This window comes from Perca fluviatilis, chromosome 4 (assembly GCF_010015445.1).
Source record: "Perca fluviatilis chromosome 4, GENO_Pfluv_1.0, whole genome shotgun sequence".
In the NCBI taxonomy this organism is placed as follows: Eukaryota; Metazoa; Chordata; class Actinopteri; order Perciformes; family Percidae; genus Perca; species Perca fluviatilis.
In genome coordinates this window covers 40,630,874-40,647,725 of record NC_053115.1, presented here as the reverse complement: position 1 = coordinate 40,647,725, position 16,852 = coordinate 40,630,874, and the positions used below count along the sequence as shown (strand labels likewise).

At 38.7% G+C, this 16,852-nt stretch overlaps 1 protein-coding gene across 1 annotated transcript; it reads right to left on the bottom strand.

Annotated features, from left to right (window-relative positions):
* Positions 1-211: 211 nt before the first annotated feature.
* On the bottom strand, positions 212-2,538 carry LOC120557675. The gene is made up of 5 exons (XM_039798225.1): positions 2,467-2,538; positions 2,184-2,377; positions 1,875-2,022; positions 1,026-1,230; positions 212-938 (listed from the first exon to the last, which is right to left on the bottom strand). The coding sequence occupies exons 2-5, from the start codon at positions 2,333-2,335 to the stop codon at positions 631-633; spliced, it is 813 nt and encodes a 270-aa protein (XP_039654159.1). The 5' UTR covers positions 2,336-2,377; positions 2,467-2,538; the 3' UTR covers positions 212-630.
* Positions 2,539-16,852: the final 14,314 nt, after the last annotated feature.

Sequence of the window (16,852 nt, the reverse complement as noted above, 5' to 3'; positions counted from 1 at the left end):
TTATTCCTTTAGTATGTTGCTATGGTGGCAACAGATGTTCATACAGTTCTTCAGAGCCTTGTTTTTATAGAGGAATAATGTCTAATGTTAACAGTATTATTGTCACATGTAATTGTGGCACTTAAATGAGGTTTTACAAGATTTTCTACTTGTTATACAAGATTTTCGACTTGTATTTTTTCACATTAAAAGAAATATGCAGACCCCTGTACAAACTTGGAATTTATTCATCTACAACTGAGCTTAAATCAGTTTCTCACAACTACTGTACAAACATATGCATAGTTCATTGGTGGAAAGTTGAGATACTTGAGTATTTTCTTTTCATGACTTTTTACTTCTCCACTAAATCTCAGAGGAAATATTCTACTTTTACTCCACTACATTAATTTGACGGCTCACAAATTTAGTACAATTTCATGTTATAAATTAGCAGTTTTACACAAGTACAGCTGAAAAGAACAAGTTGATTAATCAATAAGTCAATTGATATATTAATTGGCGTGAAGGCATTTTTCATGTAAAAACATCTTAAGGTTCTAGCTTTAGAAATGTGACAAATATAACCACACAGTACTTTTTGTGTACCTAGTCTACCACTGGCCTAGTATGAGATACCCCCAACTGTATTTATCTTGCATGTCTTTCAGTTACATTGATCAGATAGAACAGTGCCTCCTGAAACACACTATGGTCATTGTTAACCACTTTTCCAAAAAGAAGAGACATGTCTGGAAACCTCTCTCCAAACAGCTGCTCAGCACGACATCGGTCTTGCTCTGATGAAAATGGGTCAGAGCCAAAGGCAGATACCCAAGTCAGGGAGGACCCCAACTCCTGCTCATACATGTGTGCTGCCTCGGCGGCGTTGGGCAACAGCTCTGTGGGAATTCTTGCTGGACAACAATTAGCTGCAAGTTGGTTTGGTATCCCTCTGCCTAAAATGGGCAATTATTTGTATTAGTTTTGGACAAAATTGTCAATTGTTGTAAAGCTCCATACATACAAATACTAGCGTAGCCTACCTGGTATCCTATGGGCATTCCAGGACTGCACAACCCTGGCAAGTCCAATCTGACTCACTTGACATGCCAGGTTGGAGACACAAAATTTGGTTATATTATCCTGGATGTCGAGCAGCTCTTGATCCAGCAGGTGAACCAGGGCCTGTTTTATTGGATAGTTCACCCGATTGTTGACCTCTGGCCAAATTCTTTCCACACGAAGGTTCTGTTTAAACAAAAAACATTTTTAAGACTGATTGGAAACACCTAAGATCAGAAAACCCAAATCAGAAAAAGTTAGTCTGGTGTGTAAATACAGGTATAAGCAGTAGTAGACAGCATTAATTTACAAATGTCCTTTGGTCTTGAATTATGTTGCAGACAGTTTGAAGTCAAGGTATTTAAGCTTTCAATTGATATGTAAAACATAAATATTCTGCCATTCAAGCCTGCACTTTCTCCCAAGAGTTGGGACATAAGTACCAATAAGTGATGAGTTGAAAAATTGAATAATGATGCTATAGGTAAACATCTAATTTCAGCAGTGATTGTACAAGTTAACAACATCGCAAGCAATCAAATCAGCCATTGAGTAGAAGCCTGCAGTGTGGAATAGGCTTAATGCTTACCCTTACTTTTCTTTAGAAAAAATCCAAAAGACGTGGTCCATATGGTACAGGTTTTACCAGTTGAGTAATTGAGATTCCCTGCCACAACATTTTTTGAAAGGTGTTGCAGGCTTGAATGGCAGGGATAGATAATTACTATCAACCATTTATTGATTTGGGATTTTAAATATTTTCACTTGAAATATATTTTGCTTAATTTCAAAAGTTACTTATTATCTGTAATCAGTAGGACAAAATTCACCCTTGAAGAAGTTGTCTGTACATAAGGTAGCCTGTTGATGTTACGTCTGTGTTGAGACAGCTTTTCTTGCATGTACAGGGTCAAGTAAAACTCCCTGCCATGATCCACTCGGATTTGGTCCCACATGCCGTTTTGGACAACTGCTTTCCTGTAATAGAAAATGTGTAGATTATATGGATACATATGTGGATACGATACGTTCAAATTCCTATGTAGCACATACTGCTTGTAATGTAAAAATACTGACATTGTATGATAATCCCACATAGTGCTTATTATTTATTGTTACTGTTATTAACATTGACTTGCCTGTAAACTTCCTCATAAATAACAAGGTTGTTTTTCACTGGCATTGTGGATTCAGCAACAATTTTGCTGCTGAATCCATCAATAGCCAAGACATGCGTCACTCCAAACATTCCCAGCTTCTCATTCTGGTCTAGGTGGAGTTTATGGCCCATATACTCAGCGTGGTAAGGAACTGGATTCAGATTACGTGCTCCCTAAAACAAAGTATAATTCAATCAATGCAAGTTGTAATAACAATAAGTTTTACCTTTTTTCTCAAATATAATCAATATAGGTGACTTACTTGGCGACGCAGCTCATTATACGGCTGGTGTACCTCTTTGAGAATTCTTCCCACTCGAGATTCTCCTGCCCTTACCCCCAACTGATGACAGGTATCCTGTCATGAATTTTGGGCCGTAACATGGACCTGTCTGTTAAGACAAAACATTTGAATTAATTTGAACAATAATTAAATTTGAAATGTAACTTTTTTTTTTAATTGTAAACATTAGGATTAGAAACTATAAACAAGTACCAAGCTGCAAACATTACACTGCTCCCTCAGGCTGTCTTTGTTGTGTGCAGGTCTAGGATAGTAATTCAGGTCGGGATTTTCCATCTCCATCTCAGGCCACCCTATCCCTGGTTATTGTGTGTAGGGCAGGCTAACTGTATTTTTATTAATTCTGCAGGTCACAAAACACTCACTACAAAAGTTTAAGTATAACAGAATTGTCTATTCACCTATCAAACCCTAACCAATATTTTCAGTTTAGCCCACATTAATGTTTTAAAAACAATAGTCTATAACATTAATGTGTAGCTTAGACTACTGTAGGTTCCAGCCCTGTGTGCTTAAAGCTGAAAATTTTAATTTCTGGTCAGATATTATATAGCACTAAAAAGAAAATTCTATCTCTGAGTGAGTGAGAAAGAACAATATTTGTAAATGATAATCAGGTTAATTTTCTTGTTCTAATGTGTAGAATTATTTTTTAAACTATATTCACTCTTTTATAATTATTACTGTATACTAGATCTCCATGATATACGCTAAAAGTCATTGATTCCATTAACATTATGATAAACCCACTATAATAAGCTACATAATGGGTGTATGGCAAAGTTAGCCTACATTTTAAAGGTTGAAAAACATTTAAATCAGTGTGATCACCCTGTTGCACTGAGTATTGCTCTGATGTAATACCGCCAGAGTGCCGTGCTCACCGTGTAAGGTTAACGTTAGCTTACACACTCTAATTAGACGTTACTTAATGTTACTTAATAGGCTACTTGGTTAACGCAACCATGGTCGGTAGCCTACTTTCTTTCTTCCTCTTGTGAGGCACTTACCTTATCTATCGATGACATGATTGCCGTTTCCAGTTCTGCGTCTGACACATGTCTTTTTCGTCTGAGCTGGTGTTGAACACAGAATCTTCTGACAGACATTTCCGAGCATCTCGGGACATCTATCTGATGCAGCGCGGTGGAAATCTTGGCATGCGTTCTACCATCCTCAAAAAGCTGGCGAATTAAGTCGGAATATTCATCCAGTCCGGCCATGTCGCTACTTCTTGTCTTGACCTCTTGTTTGTTTGGCGGACTATGGTCCTAATAAAGGTCACATCCGGGTCATGCATCTTGCGTCAATTAAAAATATAAAAATTGGATGAAACGGGGTGAAACGCTCGTTATCCGTTTTTTCCATTTTTAATTTGAGCACAAAATTGCAAATGGGAAAAACGAGTTGTTATCCGTTATTTCCTTTTGGTTTTGGAAACGAATATTGAGGAAACAAGTCATTTATTTGATTTTTTGTAGAAAACGAATGAACGAATGGTACACGGATTCCCTGACCCTGGACCTGGTAAGCAAGTCGTGTAGTGAGTTTTCTGTAAAGGACAAATTGTTAGTGAACTTTGGTGTAACGATACATTCTCACACAGGTGGGGATACTTTATCTCAGAGTCAGCCCATGCCCAAGGGGTGGATAGGGATGAGGGTGGCTGGAGCATGGTGAGTAGTGTAATTGACAAATTACAAACGACTGCGAGGTTATAATTCTCAGGATAGTGATATGGAAAACCCACAGGTTAAAGTAGTAAGGCCTAATCCAAGCAGTGATGAGGAATTTAAAGTTCTGATTAAAGTAAAAGGAGGGGCTGGATTTGCTACAGTCAGTCCCCTTAAATTGACAAATGAACTAAAAAAAGGGATTGGTGACATATTGCATGCCTCTATTTTACAGAATGGAATGATTTCAATTATGTGTAAGTCGGAAAATCAACAAGTTAAGGCTCTCAAAATTAAAACTGTGCTTGGCAAGGGAGTGGAGGTGTTCAAGCCAAAATCGATTACAGAGGTAAAAGGAGTGATGTATAATGTGCCAGTGGACATATCTGAGCAAGAGATATTGACTAGTTTAAAAGGTGGTAATGTTGTGGCTGTAAAACGCATGGGCAGAAATGAGAATGGTAGAGGAACTATCCCTATCCTTCTCTCCTTTAAAGACGATGTGTTACCGAAGAGGTTCATGTTGGGATTTATGAGTTATCCAGTGAAAGAGTATGACAGACCCCCTTTGAGATGCTTTCAGTGCCAGAGGTATGGGCATGTGGCAGCTGTGTGTAATGGAAAGAGAAGATGTAGACAGTGTAGCCAGGAGCATGATGGGAAAGATTGTAATGAACCTGTGAAGTGTTGTAACTGTGGGGGTGAACATCCAGCTTCCTTCAGGGGGTGTCAAAACTATATCAAAGCAGGTAATGTGGAGAAAATGAAAAAAGAGAAGAAAATATCTTATGCTGAGGCAGTGAGAAGGGTGGAGTGTAATGGTGGGGTAAATCAAGATCAAGGTGTGATTAAAGCAAAAGATGTAGTAAAGGGTCATGCTTTTACTGATGACTCTGTTGTGATTAGCAAAAAGGACTACTGGCGTTCATGGTTGAAGCAATGTGGAGAGTTAAAATGGTTGCAAAACAAAAAGTCAGATGTGGCATCGAAATTGCTATTGCTGCAGAAAAATTTTTGGGATTCACGGGGATCAATCCAAAGGAATTGTGGGAATTTACGTATACTCCAGACAGTGCAGATCAAAGACCAAATGGGATCGACAGATAGAGTTGGATGATAATGAGGAAGAGGAAATGGACAGCAGACTTGAAGAGGATGTGGGTGATTAGTGTTTTATGTTTTACATAATGCAGTGGAATGCTAGGAGTCTTGCGTAATGGGCAAGAGTTTAAACACTTGATAGACTGTCTTGGAGAAAAACCAGATATTATTTGTATTGAGGAAACTTGGTTGAACCCGAGATTAGATTTTAGAATACCGGGGTACAAATGTGAAAGGAAAGATAGGGAGAATATATCAGGAGGAGGTTGTGCTACATTTATTAGAAATGGGATTCAGTATAGAAGAATTGAAATAAAACGGTGTTAGAGTGTGTTTTTACAGAAGTTTGGACTGATCGAGGGAAAATCTCTACTGTAAATTTATATAATCCGTGCATTAAGTTAGAAGAGAGTTACTTTCAGGAAATTGTAGATAAGATTTGTGTACCAGGGATTTGGGTTGGGGATTTTAATGCTCATAGTGAATTGTGGGGAGGTGAGAAGAGAGACAGAAATGGTCAAATTGTAGAAGATTTTATAGATAAGAATAATTTTATTGTGTTAAATGATGGTCGTCCTACATGGTTTAATATAAGTCGGGCAATGTCATCTTCTATAGATATTACAATTGTATCAGCAGAGTTAGCATCGATCAGTAGGTGGGAGACAATGGAACTATATACAGTAGGAAGTGATCATGTGCCAATAATTAGTAAATTTGGTAGGTGTCTGCTTGAGGAGCCAGTTCTTAGTTCCCTGCATCTTAATTATATAAAAAGAGCCAACTGGTTCAAGTTTGAGAATCAAGTGAATGTGGGATTATCACTGATAGATAGTGAAAAGGAGTAGATGAGTGGAATAGGTCTCTTAGCAAAGTAATGTGAGATGCAGCAGTAAAGAGTATTCCAAAGAAAAAGTTCGAGTAAGAGGAGTAATGGTACCATGGTGGACTGAAGAATGTAATTCGCCGGTCCAGAGATAGGAAATAGGGCATATCAAGATTTTACGGAAACATCTATTAGAGAATTGGGCTGTTGAATATAAGAGGCTTAGAGCTAAGGCTAGACGTGTAATTAAAGAAGCAAAGAAGCAAAGTTGGAAGACTTTCTGTAATAATTTAGGACCGGATACGCCTACAAAAAGGTGTGGCACCTAGTTCATAGAATGACAGGTATTTTTCGGCAGACAGAGATTCCTGTCCTCCACTGTGATGGGGATGAAGCTGTAAATAATAAAGGGAAAGCAAGTATGTTGGGCAAGCAATTTCAAAAAGTACATAGCTCTAAAAATGTAGATGATGTAAACAGGAGAAGGAGATGTCAAATATCAAGAACTAATATGGCTAAACTGTTGATTGATTGTGATAATTCTGATGATATTAATGTATTTTTTCAATAGAAGAACTACAAAAGCTATTGCTCAGGGTAAGGATACCTCACCGTCAGGGATGGGTTGGGATACCAGTTATTTAAAAATTCTGGTGATTTGTTAGGAGAAGAAGTTATTGCCCTAATTAATAATGTATGGGAGAGTGGCTGTCTGCCTAAAGAGTGGAAACATGCTGTAATTATTCCCATTGTAAAACCAGGGAAAAACCAGATGACCCAAGTTCTTATAGACTAATGCGTTAACCTCTGTTTTATGTAAAATTATGGAGCCGCATGATTACTGACAGACTTGTGGATAAGCTGGAGAAAAGTGGATATTTTGTGGAATATCAGAGTGGATTTAGGCAGGGGCGGTCTACAATGGATGCTGTGTTGGATTTAGATATTGACATTAAAAAAGCCATCGCGCAAATAAAGAAGCCGTTGTTGCAGTGTTTCTGGACATTGAAAAAGCTTATGATATGCTTTGGAAGGAGGGGTTGCTTATTGCACTTTATGATGCGGGAATCAGAGGAAGAATGTTTAACTGGATTAAGAATTTTTTAAGTGATAGGACAATTCAGGTAAGGGTGGGAGGGGAATTATCAGAGGAGTTTGGGGTAGAGAATGGAACCCCTCAAGGAAGTGTTATAAGCCCGGTCCTTTTTAATATACTAATTAATGGTATGTTTAGTAGAGTGGGAAAAGCATTTCGGTTTTCACTGTTTGCAGATGTGGGGCCCTCTGGAAGAGAGGGGAGGAACCTGTCATATGTATTTGGCCAAATTCAAATTGCTTTGGAGAAGGTATCTGAATGGGCTAATGATTGGGGTTTTAAAATATCAATAGAAAAAAACTAAATGCATGGTATTTGGATATAAGAAGAAAATGCCAACACAGCTGATACAAATATATGATACAACTATTGAAAGAGTAAAACATTTTTAAATTTTTGGGGATATGGTTAGATGAAAGGTTGACATGGAAAAAGCATATTGAGATGGTTTTATCTAACTTTGGGAAAATAATTAATGTTTTAAGGTGTGTGGCTGGGGCTGAGTGGGGGGCTGATAGTGACACTATGATGTTGATATATAGAGCAATGATCAGATCAACTATTGATTATGGGTGTATGGTATATGGGACAGCGCTCAGCCCCCTCCCGTGATTAACCAACTTGATGTAATCCAAGCAAAAGCTCTTAGAGTGTGTAGTGGGGCGTTTCGCACAAGCGAAATATCTGCGCTATTAATAGAATCAGGGAGATGCCATTGGCTATAAGAAGACGTAAACTTTGGTTGAAGTATCTAATGAAATTAAAAGGACAAACTGGAAAATTACCGTAAAACCTACTGAGACAGCATTGGGAGTTTATGGGAACAGCAAGATTGGTTAAAACAAACTTTGTAGAAACACTTAAATCTATGGCAGAAGACATTGGTATTGGGAATTTAAATGTATGTCCTCCGTATGTCGTTCAGATGTACCTTTATGGTTGATTCCAGATCCCATTGTTGATTTATATTTTATGAAAACAAGCAAAAGAAAGATGTCAGCGGATGTAGTGGAGGAGATAAAAGCTCGGCAGAGTCACATATGGGGAGGCTATCTACAAATTTATACTGACGGATCAAAGGATCCTGAGAGCGGTAAAGTGGCTTTTGGTATTAGTATACCTGAAATAGGTTATAAAAAAGATGGAGGATTTCAGATCGCTTATCAGTGTTTACTGCAGAGTTGGTGGCTGTTCTATGGGCATTAAGGTGGGTTGAAGATAACAAACAGGAACATTCTGTCATATGTAGTGATTCAGCCGCATCCCTACTTACAATTAAAGGTACCAAAACTAAGTCCAGGCCAGATGTGCTTGTGGAGATTATGCAGGTGTTGTATAGACTTCATAAAGCAGGGTATGAGGTGGGGTTTATGTGGGTCGGCGCAGAGGGTGGGGAAGGGAAAAAAGGGCGCCAAAAAAGCAGTGCATAAAAAAAAAGGAGGAAAAAAAAAAAAGAAGAGTTCAAATTGATGTGCGAGTATGGGTCACCAGACTACACTGAAATAATTAATAGGTCAGTAAAAGAAATGTGGCAAAATTCATGGAATTGTGAAAAGAAGGGAGAAGTATTATGCAGTACAAAGATGGTAGAGAAAGAAATATGGGGTTATAGATGTAAGAGAAGAGCAGTAGTTTTATCCAGATTGAGGCTTGGACACTGTGGACTGAGGAGTGGGCTGGCTCTGATTGGTAAACATCCTGATGGGAAGTGTGAATGTGGGGACAAGGAAACAGTGAAGCATATATTAGTGCAGTGCAGGAAGTACTCTGGCAGAGGAAGAAATTGTTTAGAGAACTGGGTGCAACTGGAGAAACTGTTTTTACTGTATGCTCTTTATTGAATTTGGATAGTTGGAGTAAAGGGAAGAAACTGATGGAGTACCTGCGACATATTGGAGTATATAATAAGATGTAGTTAATTATACTTATTTCTACTTGAGATGTGGATAGTGGGTAGACACCAGAGGAGGGCAGCAATACGCCATAGATGCGTCTAGCCTGCGGAAATAAGAAGAAGAAGAAGAAGGACCAGAACTAACGTGAGTTTTTTTAGTTTTGCAAAAGCGTCTGCGATCGACGGCCGCCATTAGACTTGTGATACTACAGAACAACTTACGTGGTCTTTCTTCTGTTAATTACAGGTAAATAACAGTATGAATCAAAACATGATCATATGTAGTGTTGTTAATTTATCAAGAAGCCTTCTTGACGTGTGTTGTGATAGTTTAAAACGTTAGCATCACAAACGTTAGCACTGCTGTTAGCTAGCTGGTGAAGTCCATGTGTATCTGTTGGGCTGGCGTGTTGTGTGAGCATTTATGATTGGGTTCCTTTTTGTTATTCAGTGCCAGATGTTATTAAATGTTGATAATATAATCTGTTAAATTTATGTGTTTAGAATCACTGTATAGCATGTAACTGGGGCAGCTGTAATGATGCAGGGTATTTTGTGTTCAATTGAGAATGTGCTGAGGGACATTTTGGTTTTATTATTGTGTTTTAGTTTTGCAAAAGCGTCTGTTAACGTCGGCCGCCATTAGACTTGTGACACTACAGTACAACTTATATGGTCTTTCTTCTGTTAATTACAGAAATGGAGTTTTTGAACATTAAAATATGTGGCACCAGATTCATCCTTCTGTCGTCAATCTGCACGTGCTACATTAACACCACTGCTCTGCAAAGAAACACATCTAATAAACATCCTATGAACCTGTTGGTATTACAGCTCTTATTATTGACCACATACTGTCTCCTTATCAGATACAGCAAGTATAAACATTACACGGTTATTCTACTTCAAAAAACAGAAGAGAGAGAGAGAGAGAGAGAAAGCGGAGGAGAGAGAGGAGAGTAAAACATGTAACTTTCTCTGGTTGAAATATTGAAATGTGGGGCTCTTAGCCTAATAAATACATGTTAAATTAATGGGGAGCTTATTGAAGTGAAGTATCTGGAAATAATTATAAACTATCAGTTGAATTTTAAAAGTCATATCAAGAAAATCTGTAAAATCATTAACATACCTGCAAACGCAGAAGGGATGAGAAAGGTGACACATTTTATATACACACCCCGCGTTACAATTCGGTCCGGTAGATAAAGGTCGTTAAGGTAACGGTTCCGGTATTAGCACCAGGTCTGCGACCCCAAATAAAAACTCTTCGGATCTACACAATTCCGCGTGTATGCCATTTTCCCATTCAAAACGGCGATTTTCGCCAAAAGCAACTACTTTGCAGGTATGCATTAAGGCCAACTTGGGCTGTTTTATGACGATAAGAAACTACTTGACTCTTGACTGTGCTTTTATTTTGATAAATTCTATGATTCTCTCACACATATCGTATGGCTTAACCACATGGTCCCAAGCTCACCAGTCATCAGTTAAGACCATGGAGTGTCTTTATAACCGAGACTTGAAAGTCCTGGACAAGAAGAGAATACGGTTAGCCTGACAAGCCAGACCCACATCAAGATGTAGGGTCTGGGAACTCATCATTGACGAAGCTCAATCCGGTGCGGGATAAACGGTTGTCTTTCAAATTCCCTCTCGCACGTAATAGGATAGCGCTCCAACCAGGTAGAGCAACGAAGAAGGTAGCAAAGCCAGTTTGTACATTAAACTTTTGCCGTATCCGGTTGGCAAAACTTCGAAACACATCTTCCTTTTTTAAGAATGATTTCTGTGCCGTTCTTTATTCTTTCCTCAAAGAAAAGAGCTTAACTCCAAGTCTTCCATAAGCCCTGCCCACCGACTGTATACACGATGTGATTGGCCTGACCAAAACTTGTTTTTTCCAGCTCACAAGTCAATGGAGAGTGCCTAGACCCCCTGGCTGCAAAATAAATTTGCTGCTACTAGGGTGCGTCTAGATTTCTAGGCTAGAATAAGGTACCATCACTGCCAAATTCTAAACAAACATAAGATTTAAGTTTCTTATGAGGTCATAAGGAGCAAGGTTACCTCCCCTTTCTCTGCTTTGCCCGCCCAGAGAATTTGGCCCACCCATGAGAGAGAGAGAGACATCATGGCTTTCAAACAAGCAAAGTGGCAGTTGGTCAAGGCCCCCCTCCACCTCCACCCGCATTTAAAGCTACAGACACAGAAATGGCACATCCTAAGGAAAGCTCATTGTGGGACCGGGCTCTAGTGGCTGTAATTCTGCACCAAGGCTGAATTTATGGAAAGAGACTTCAGATACAGTATTAGGGGACCACTAAGGCCTATATAAAAGAGACTTCAGATACAGTATTAGGGGACCACTAAGGTCTATATAAAAGAGACTTCAGATACAGTATTAGGGGACCACTAAGGCCTATATAAAAGAGACTTCAGATACAGTATTAGAGGACCACTAAGGTCTATATAAAAGAGACTTCAGATACAGTATTAGGGGACCACTAAGGCCTATATAAAAGAGACTTCAGATACAGTATTAGAGGACCACTAAGGCCTATATAAAAGAGACTTCAGATACAGTATTAGGGGACCACTAAGGTCTATATAAAAGAGACTTCAGATACAGTATTAGGGGACCACTAAGGTCTATATAAAAGAGACTTCAGATACAGTATTAGGGGACCACTAAGGTCTATATAAAAGAGACTTCAGATACAGTATTAGGGGACCACTAAGGCCTATATAAAAGAGACTTCAGATACAGTATTAGGGGACCACTAAGGTCTATATAAAAGAGACTTCAGATACAGTATTAGGGGACCACTAAGGCCTATATAAAAGAGACTTCAGATACAGTATTAGGGGACCACTAAGGCCTATATAAAAGAGACTTCAGATACAGTATTAGGGGCCACTAAGGTCTATATAAAAGAGACTTCAGATACAGTATTAGGGACCACTAAGGCCTATATAAAAGAGACTTCAGATACAGTATTAGGGGACCACTAAGGTCTATATAAAAGAGACTTCAGATACAGTATTAGGGGACCACTAAGGTCTATATAAAAGAGACTTCAGATACAGTATTAGGGGACCACTAAGGCCTATATAAAAGAGACTTCAGATACAGTATTAGGGGACCACTAAGGCCTATATAAAAGATACTTCAGATACAGTATTAGGGGACCACTAAGGCCTATATAAAAGAGACTTCAGATACAGTATTAGGGGACCACTAAGGCCTATATAAAAGAGACTTCAGATACAGTATTAGGGGGACCACTAAGGCCTATATAAAAGATGACTTCAGATACAGTATTAGGGGACCACTAAGGCCTATATAAAAGAGACTTCAGATACAGTATTAGGGGGACACTAAGGTCTATATAAAAGAGACTTCAGATACAGTATTAGGGGACCACTAAGGCCTATATAAAAGAGACTTCAGATACAGTATTAGGGGACCACTAAGGTCTATATAAAAGAGACTTCAGATACAGTATTAGGGGACCACTAAGGCCTATATAAAAGAGACTTCAGATACAGTATTAGGGGACCACTAAGGCCTATATAAAAGAGACTTCAGATACAGTATTAGGGGACCACTAAGGTCTATATAAAAGAGACTTCAGATACAGTATTAGGGGACCACTAAGGCCTATATATAAAAGAGACTTCAGATACAGTATTAGGGGACCACTAAGGCCTATATAAAAGAGACTTCAGATACAGTATTAGGGGACCACTAAGGTCTATATAAAAGAGATATGTAAAAAAAAAAAAAAAAGAAAGGATAATAAAAAAAAAATTTTATACAGTTTTAGGGGGCCACTAAGGTTTACAGTATAAAAAGCAACCAAAAGGCAGCATGTCATGGGACCTTTAAATTGGTCTTCAAATGCCTAAATAACGCTGCTTCGCCTCCACCCCTTTGCAAAACAATAACAAGACAGCAGAGTGGTACCAGGTCCACCAACCCGATCAGCGTTAAAAGACAATTGTAGTATCTCTTTCCATAGAACATAATTTACCCAAACTGCCTTCTCAGTAAAAGGGCAAAACTATGGAACTCTCTGCCAGACCACTTGAAATGTATCCCAACATTAGCCACCTTAAAAAAACAAAACAAATTGTGGCTAACTCAGGAACAATATTGCTCTCATATTTAGTTTTTACACTGTACATCAGATGACTGTTTAAGCTCTATGTTTTTTGTTTTTTTTATCTGTCCCTATCTAAATAAACTTTAATATAAAAAAATGCACATCACACCTCAAACCAGGAAGTGGAGAGCTGGCAGGAAGTAACATGGGGAGATTGGGCAGTATCCCATAATAAACACACAACTGTTTGGATCCTTTCCAGTTTCTAAAATGTGAGGATTTTTCTGCATTGAGATACTTTTACTAATTTAAAGCCTATACATTTTCCAGTGTTGTAATAGTACTTTTACTTAAGTAAAGGATCTGAATACTTCTTCCATCACTGCTTGTCATATTTTGGTTTCTACTTTAGCTTATCAAAAAAGAAGCTACAGACAGTTGGCAGTGGATGGACAGATTCTGGGAAATGCACAACAAAGCCCCACTTTCTCCTCAAGACAAAATGGAGACCGCACACCCCCCACACACACCACGGAATGACGCCACATCTAAAGTTACTAAACTATCATATTTTTGATCTGTGCTAAATATTAGGAAACATTTTGATGTGACAGCAGCTGAGCAGCATGATTACAATTCTGTTTCCAGACCTCTGCATGTTTACAGATGCTTCAGACGTTTACATAAAATAAAAAATTACATTTCCAAATACATAATCAGTGTAATCCTCCCTCACTCCTACTTGGTACTGATGCAACTACAGTAACACTTCCAGAACGGATCCTTCAGAATAAAAGCATCATCCTCACATAACTATGACTCATGCATTCTGCACAAGAGCTGCTCATAATGTGTGCAAAATGCAAACAGCTCTTTAAATTCACGCTAACATTAAATCTGATAATTAAGTAAAAACTAAAGAGCCTCAGATTAAGCCTTAAATTCACTGCACAGTTTCAACTATAGCCTACTGTTGCACAAATCATGTCTACTTCTCCTGACCACTTTATCAGTAGAAGTAAAACCTTTCCGTGCAATTTCTCCAGAATAAAAGTTACTTAACTAAATGTTGCACAGAAAAGAAGTTACTGTGAACAAAATGCAGCTGTACTGGATCAACAACCAGGTAAAGTGTGATCAATACTTTCTGAATATTTAACTGTGGAGTAAAGTCTGGCTACACCACAGATGCATTATGGGATAGGAGGGGAAAAAACGCTCTGGGTTGTTTGCCTTTCTTTAAACCAATCACAATCGTCTCCAGGCGCTTAAGCTCTGGATGCAGCGATGGTGGCTCTGCTAAAGAAAAAAGGCTGAAAAAGTGGGGTGTGTCTTATAACAGGGGTCTAGACCAGGGTCGGCAACCTTTTGATATGAAGTGCCCTTTTCAAAATTTCTTGTTTATTAGTGTGCCATGTTAACATAAATTCTTTTTATGATAATCACATCAAAATGTAATATCTGTAATTTTATTCCATAGCAACATTTGATAACATTTATTTCTCATAATCAGGACCTTGTAATTATTATTATTATTATTATTGTATATTATTATTATTATTATTATTATGGAAACATGGTTTTAGTATGCAGTCCTGATTGGTGGAAAATGGGCTGACAAAAATATCACTGTCAAAGAGCCTGAAGCGAAAAGTTGTGGAAAAGCCCAGCTTTAATGATGAATGGACTGATAAGCAGGTCCTGTATGCCTCATTTTCAATGAAATGATGCTGTGGCAAAATAATAATACCACAACCAGCATCATTATCAAGAATGAAGAACACACATAACGATTAGGGTCATTCACGTGCATATTAAGTAGCCACAGGTATTTGTTTTGGTCTTATAATGCATCCATATTTACCGGCTTCAGCGGAGAGGATGGTTTCTTCAGACAGCTTAAGGCTATAAGAATTTGTCAAAATTTCAAGATTCCCTGCAAACTAAGATAAACAGACTACAAACCGACAGCTTTTGTTTTAGCTTGTTTTGTAAAAATTAACTATTTGCAGAGTAGAGCTGTGTTTGCGGAAAACAGCGGGTGGACAAGAGTGGACTGAGCAGACAGAGAAGATTGAAATATCGCTTTCTACATGTTGATGCCGGTGTGCCAGTTTAGCTGGTGATCCTGTTATCTGGTGATATTTGCATGAAATCAGTGAATATTCAACAAGGCCCTGCCTCGTTTCTGCTCTGCCTCCGCCCTCGAATGTGCAAGAGGTTCACATTTTCACAAGGTGTTTGCAAGTGAGACCAAATAATGGAAACATCACCAGTTTACATGTCAGTTTAAGCATTATCCACACAAATACGACACATACTGTATGAATGAAAAAATAAATAAAACAAAACACGGATCTAGCTGGGATTCAAACCTTGGATGTCATGGACAAAAAAGTTAACGGACTATCTTCTCCATCATCTATACCACTACACTACACACCACTGAAATGATGTTGTGATTTCTATTTATACAGTGCCTTGCGAAAGTATTTGGCCCCTTGAACTTTTCGACCTTTTGCCACATTTCAGGCCTCAAACATAAAGATATAAAACTGTAATTTTTGTGAAGAATCAACAACAAGTGGGACACAATCATGAAGTGGAACGAAATTTATTGGATATTTCAAACCTTTTAAACAAATAAAAACTGAAATATTGGCGGTAAAATTATTCAGCCCCCTTAAGTTAATACTTTGTAGCGCCACCTTTTGCTGCGATTACAGCTGTAAGTCGCTTGGGGTATGTCTCTATCAGTTTTGCACATCGAGTGACTGACATTTTTGCCCATTCCTCCTTGCAAAACAGCTCGAGCTCAGTGAGGTTGGATGGAGAGCGTTTGTGAACAGCAGTTTTCAGTTCTTTCCACAGATTCTTGATTGGATTCAGGTCTGGACTTTGACTTGGCCATTCTAACACCTGGATATGTTTATTTGTGAACCATTCCATTGTAGTTTTTGCTTTATGTTTTGGATCATTGTCTTGTTGGAAGACAAATATCCGCCCAGTCTCAGGTCTTTTGCAGACTCCATCAGGTTTTCTTCCAGAATGGTCCTGTATTTGGCTCCATCCATCTTCCCATCAATTTTAACCATCTTCCCGGCCCTGCTGAAGAAAAGCAGGCCCAAACCATGATGCTGCCACCACCATGTTTGACAGTGGGGATGGTGTGTTCAGGGTGATGAGCTGTGTTGCTTTTACGCCAAACATAACGTTTTGCATTGTTGCCAAAAGTTCGATTTTTGTTTAATCTGACCACAGCACCTTCTTCCACATGTTTGGTGTGTCTCCCAGGTGGCTCTTGGCAAACTTTAAACGACACTTTTATGGATATCTTTAAGAAATGGCTTTTTCTTCTTGCCACTCTTCCATAAAGGGGGCCAGATTTGTGCGAGTATACGACTGATTGTTGTCCTATGGACAGAGTCTCCCACCTCAGCTGTAGATCTCTGCAGTTCATCCAGAGTGATCATGGGCCTCTTGGCTGCATCTCTGATCAGTCTTCTCCTTGTATCAGCTGAAAGTTTAGAGGGCGCCGGCTGGGATCGGCGTTGCAGTGGTCTGATACTCTTTCCATTTCAATATTATCGCTTGCACAGTGCTCCTTGGGATGTTTAAAGCTTGGGAAATCTTTTGTATCCA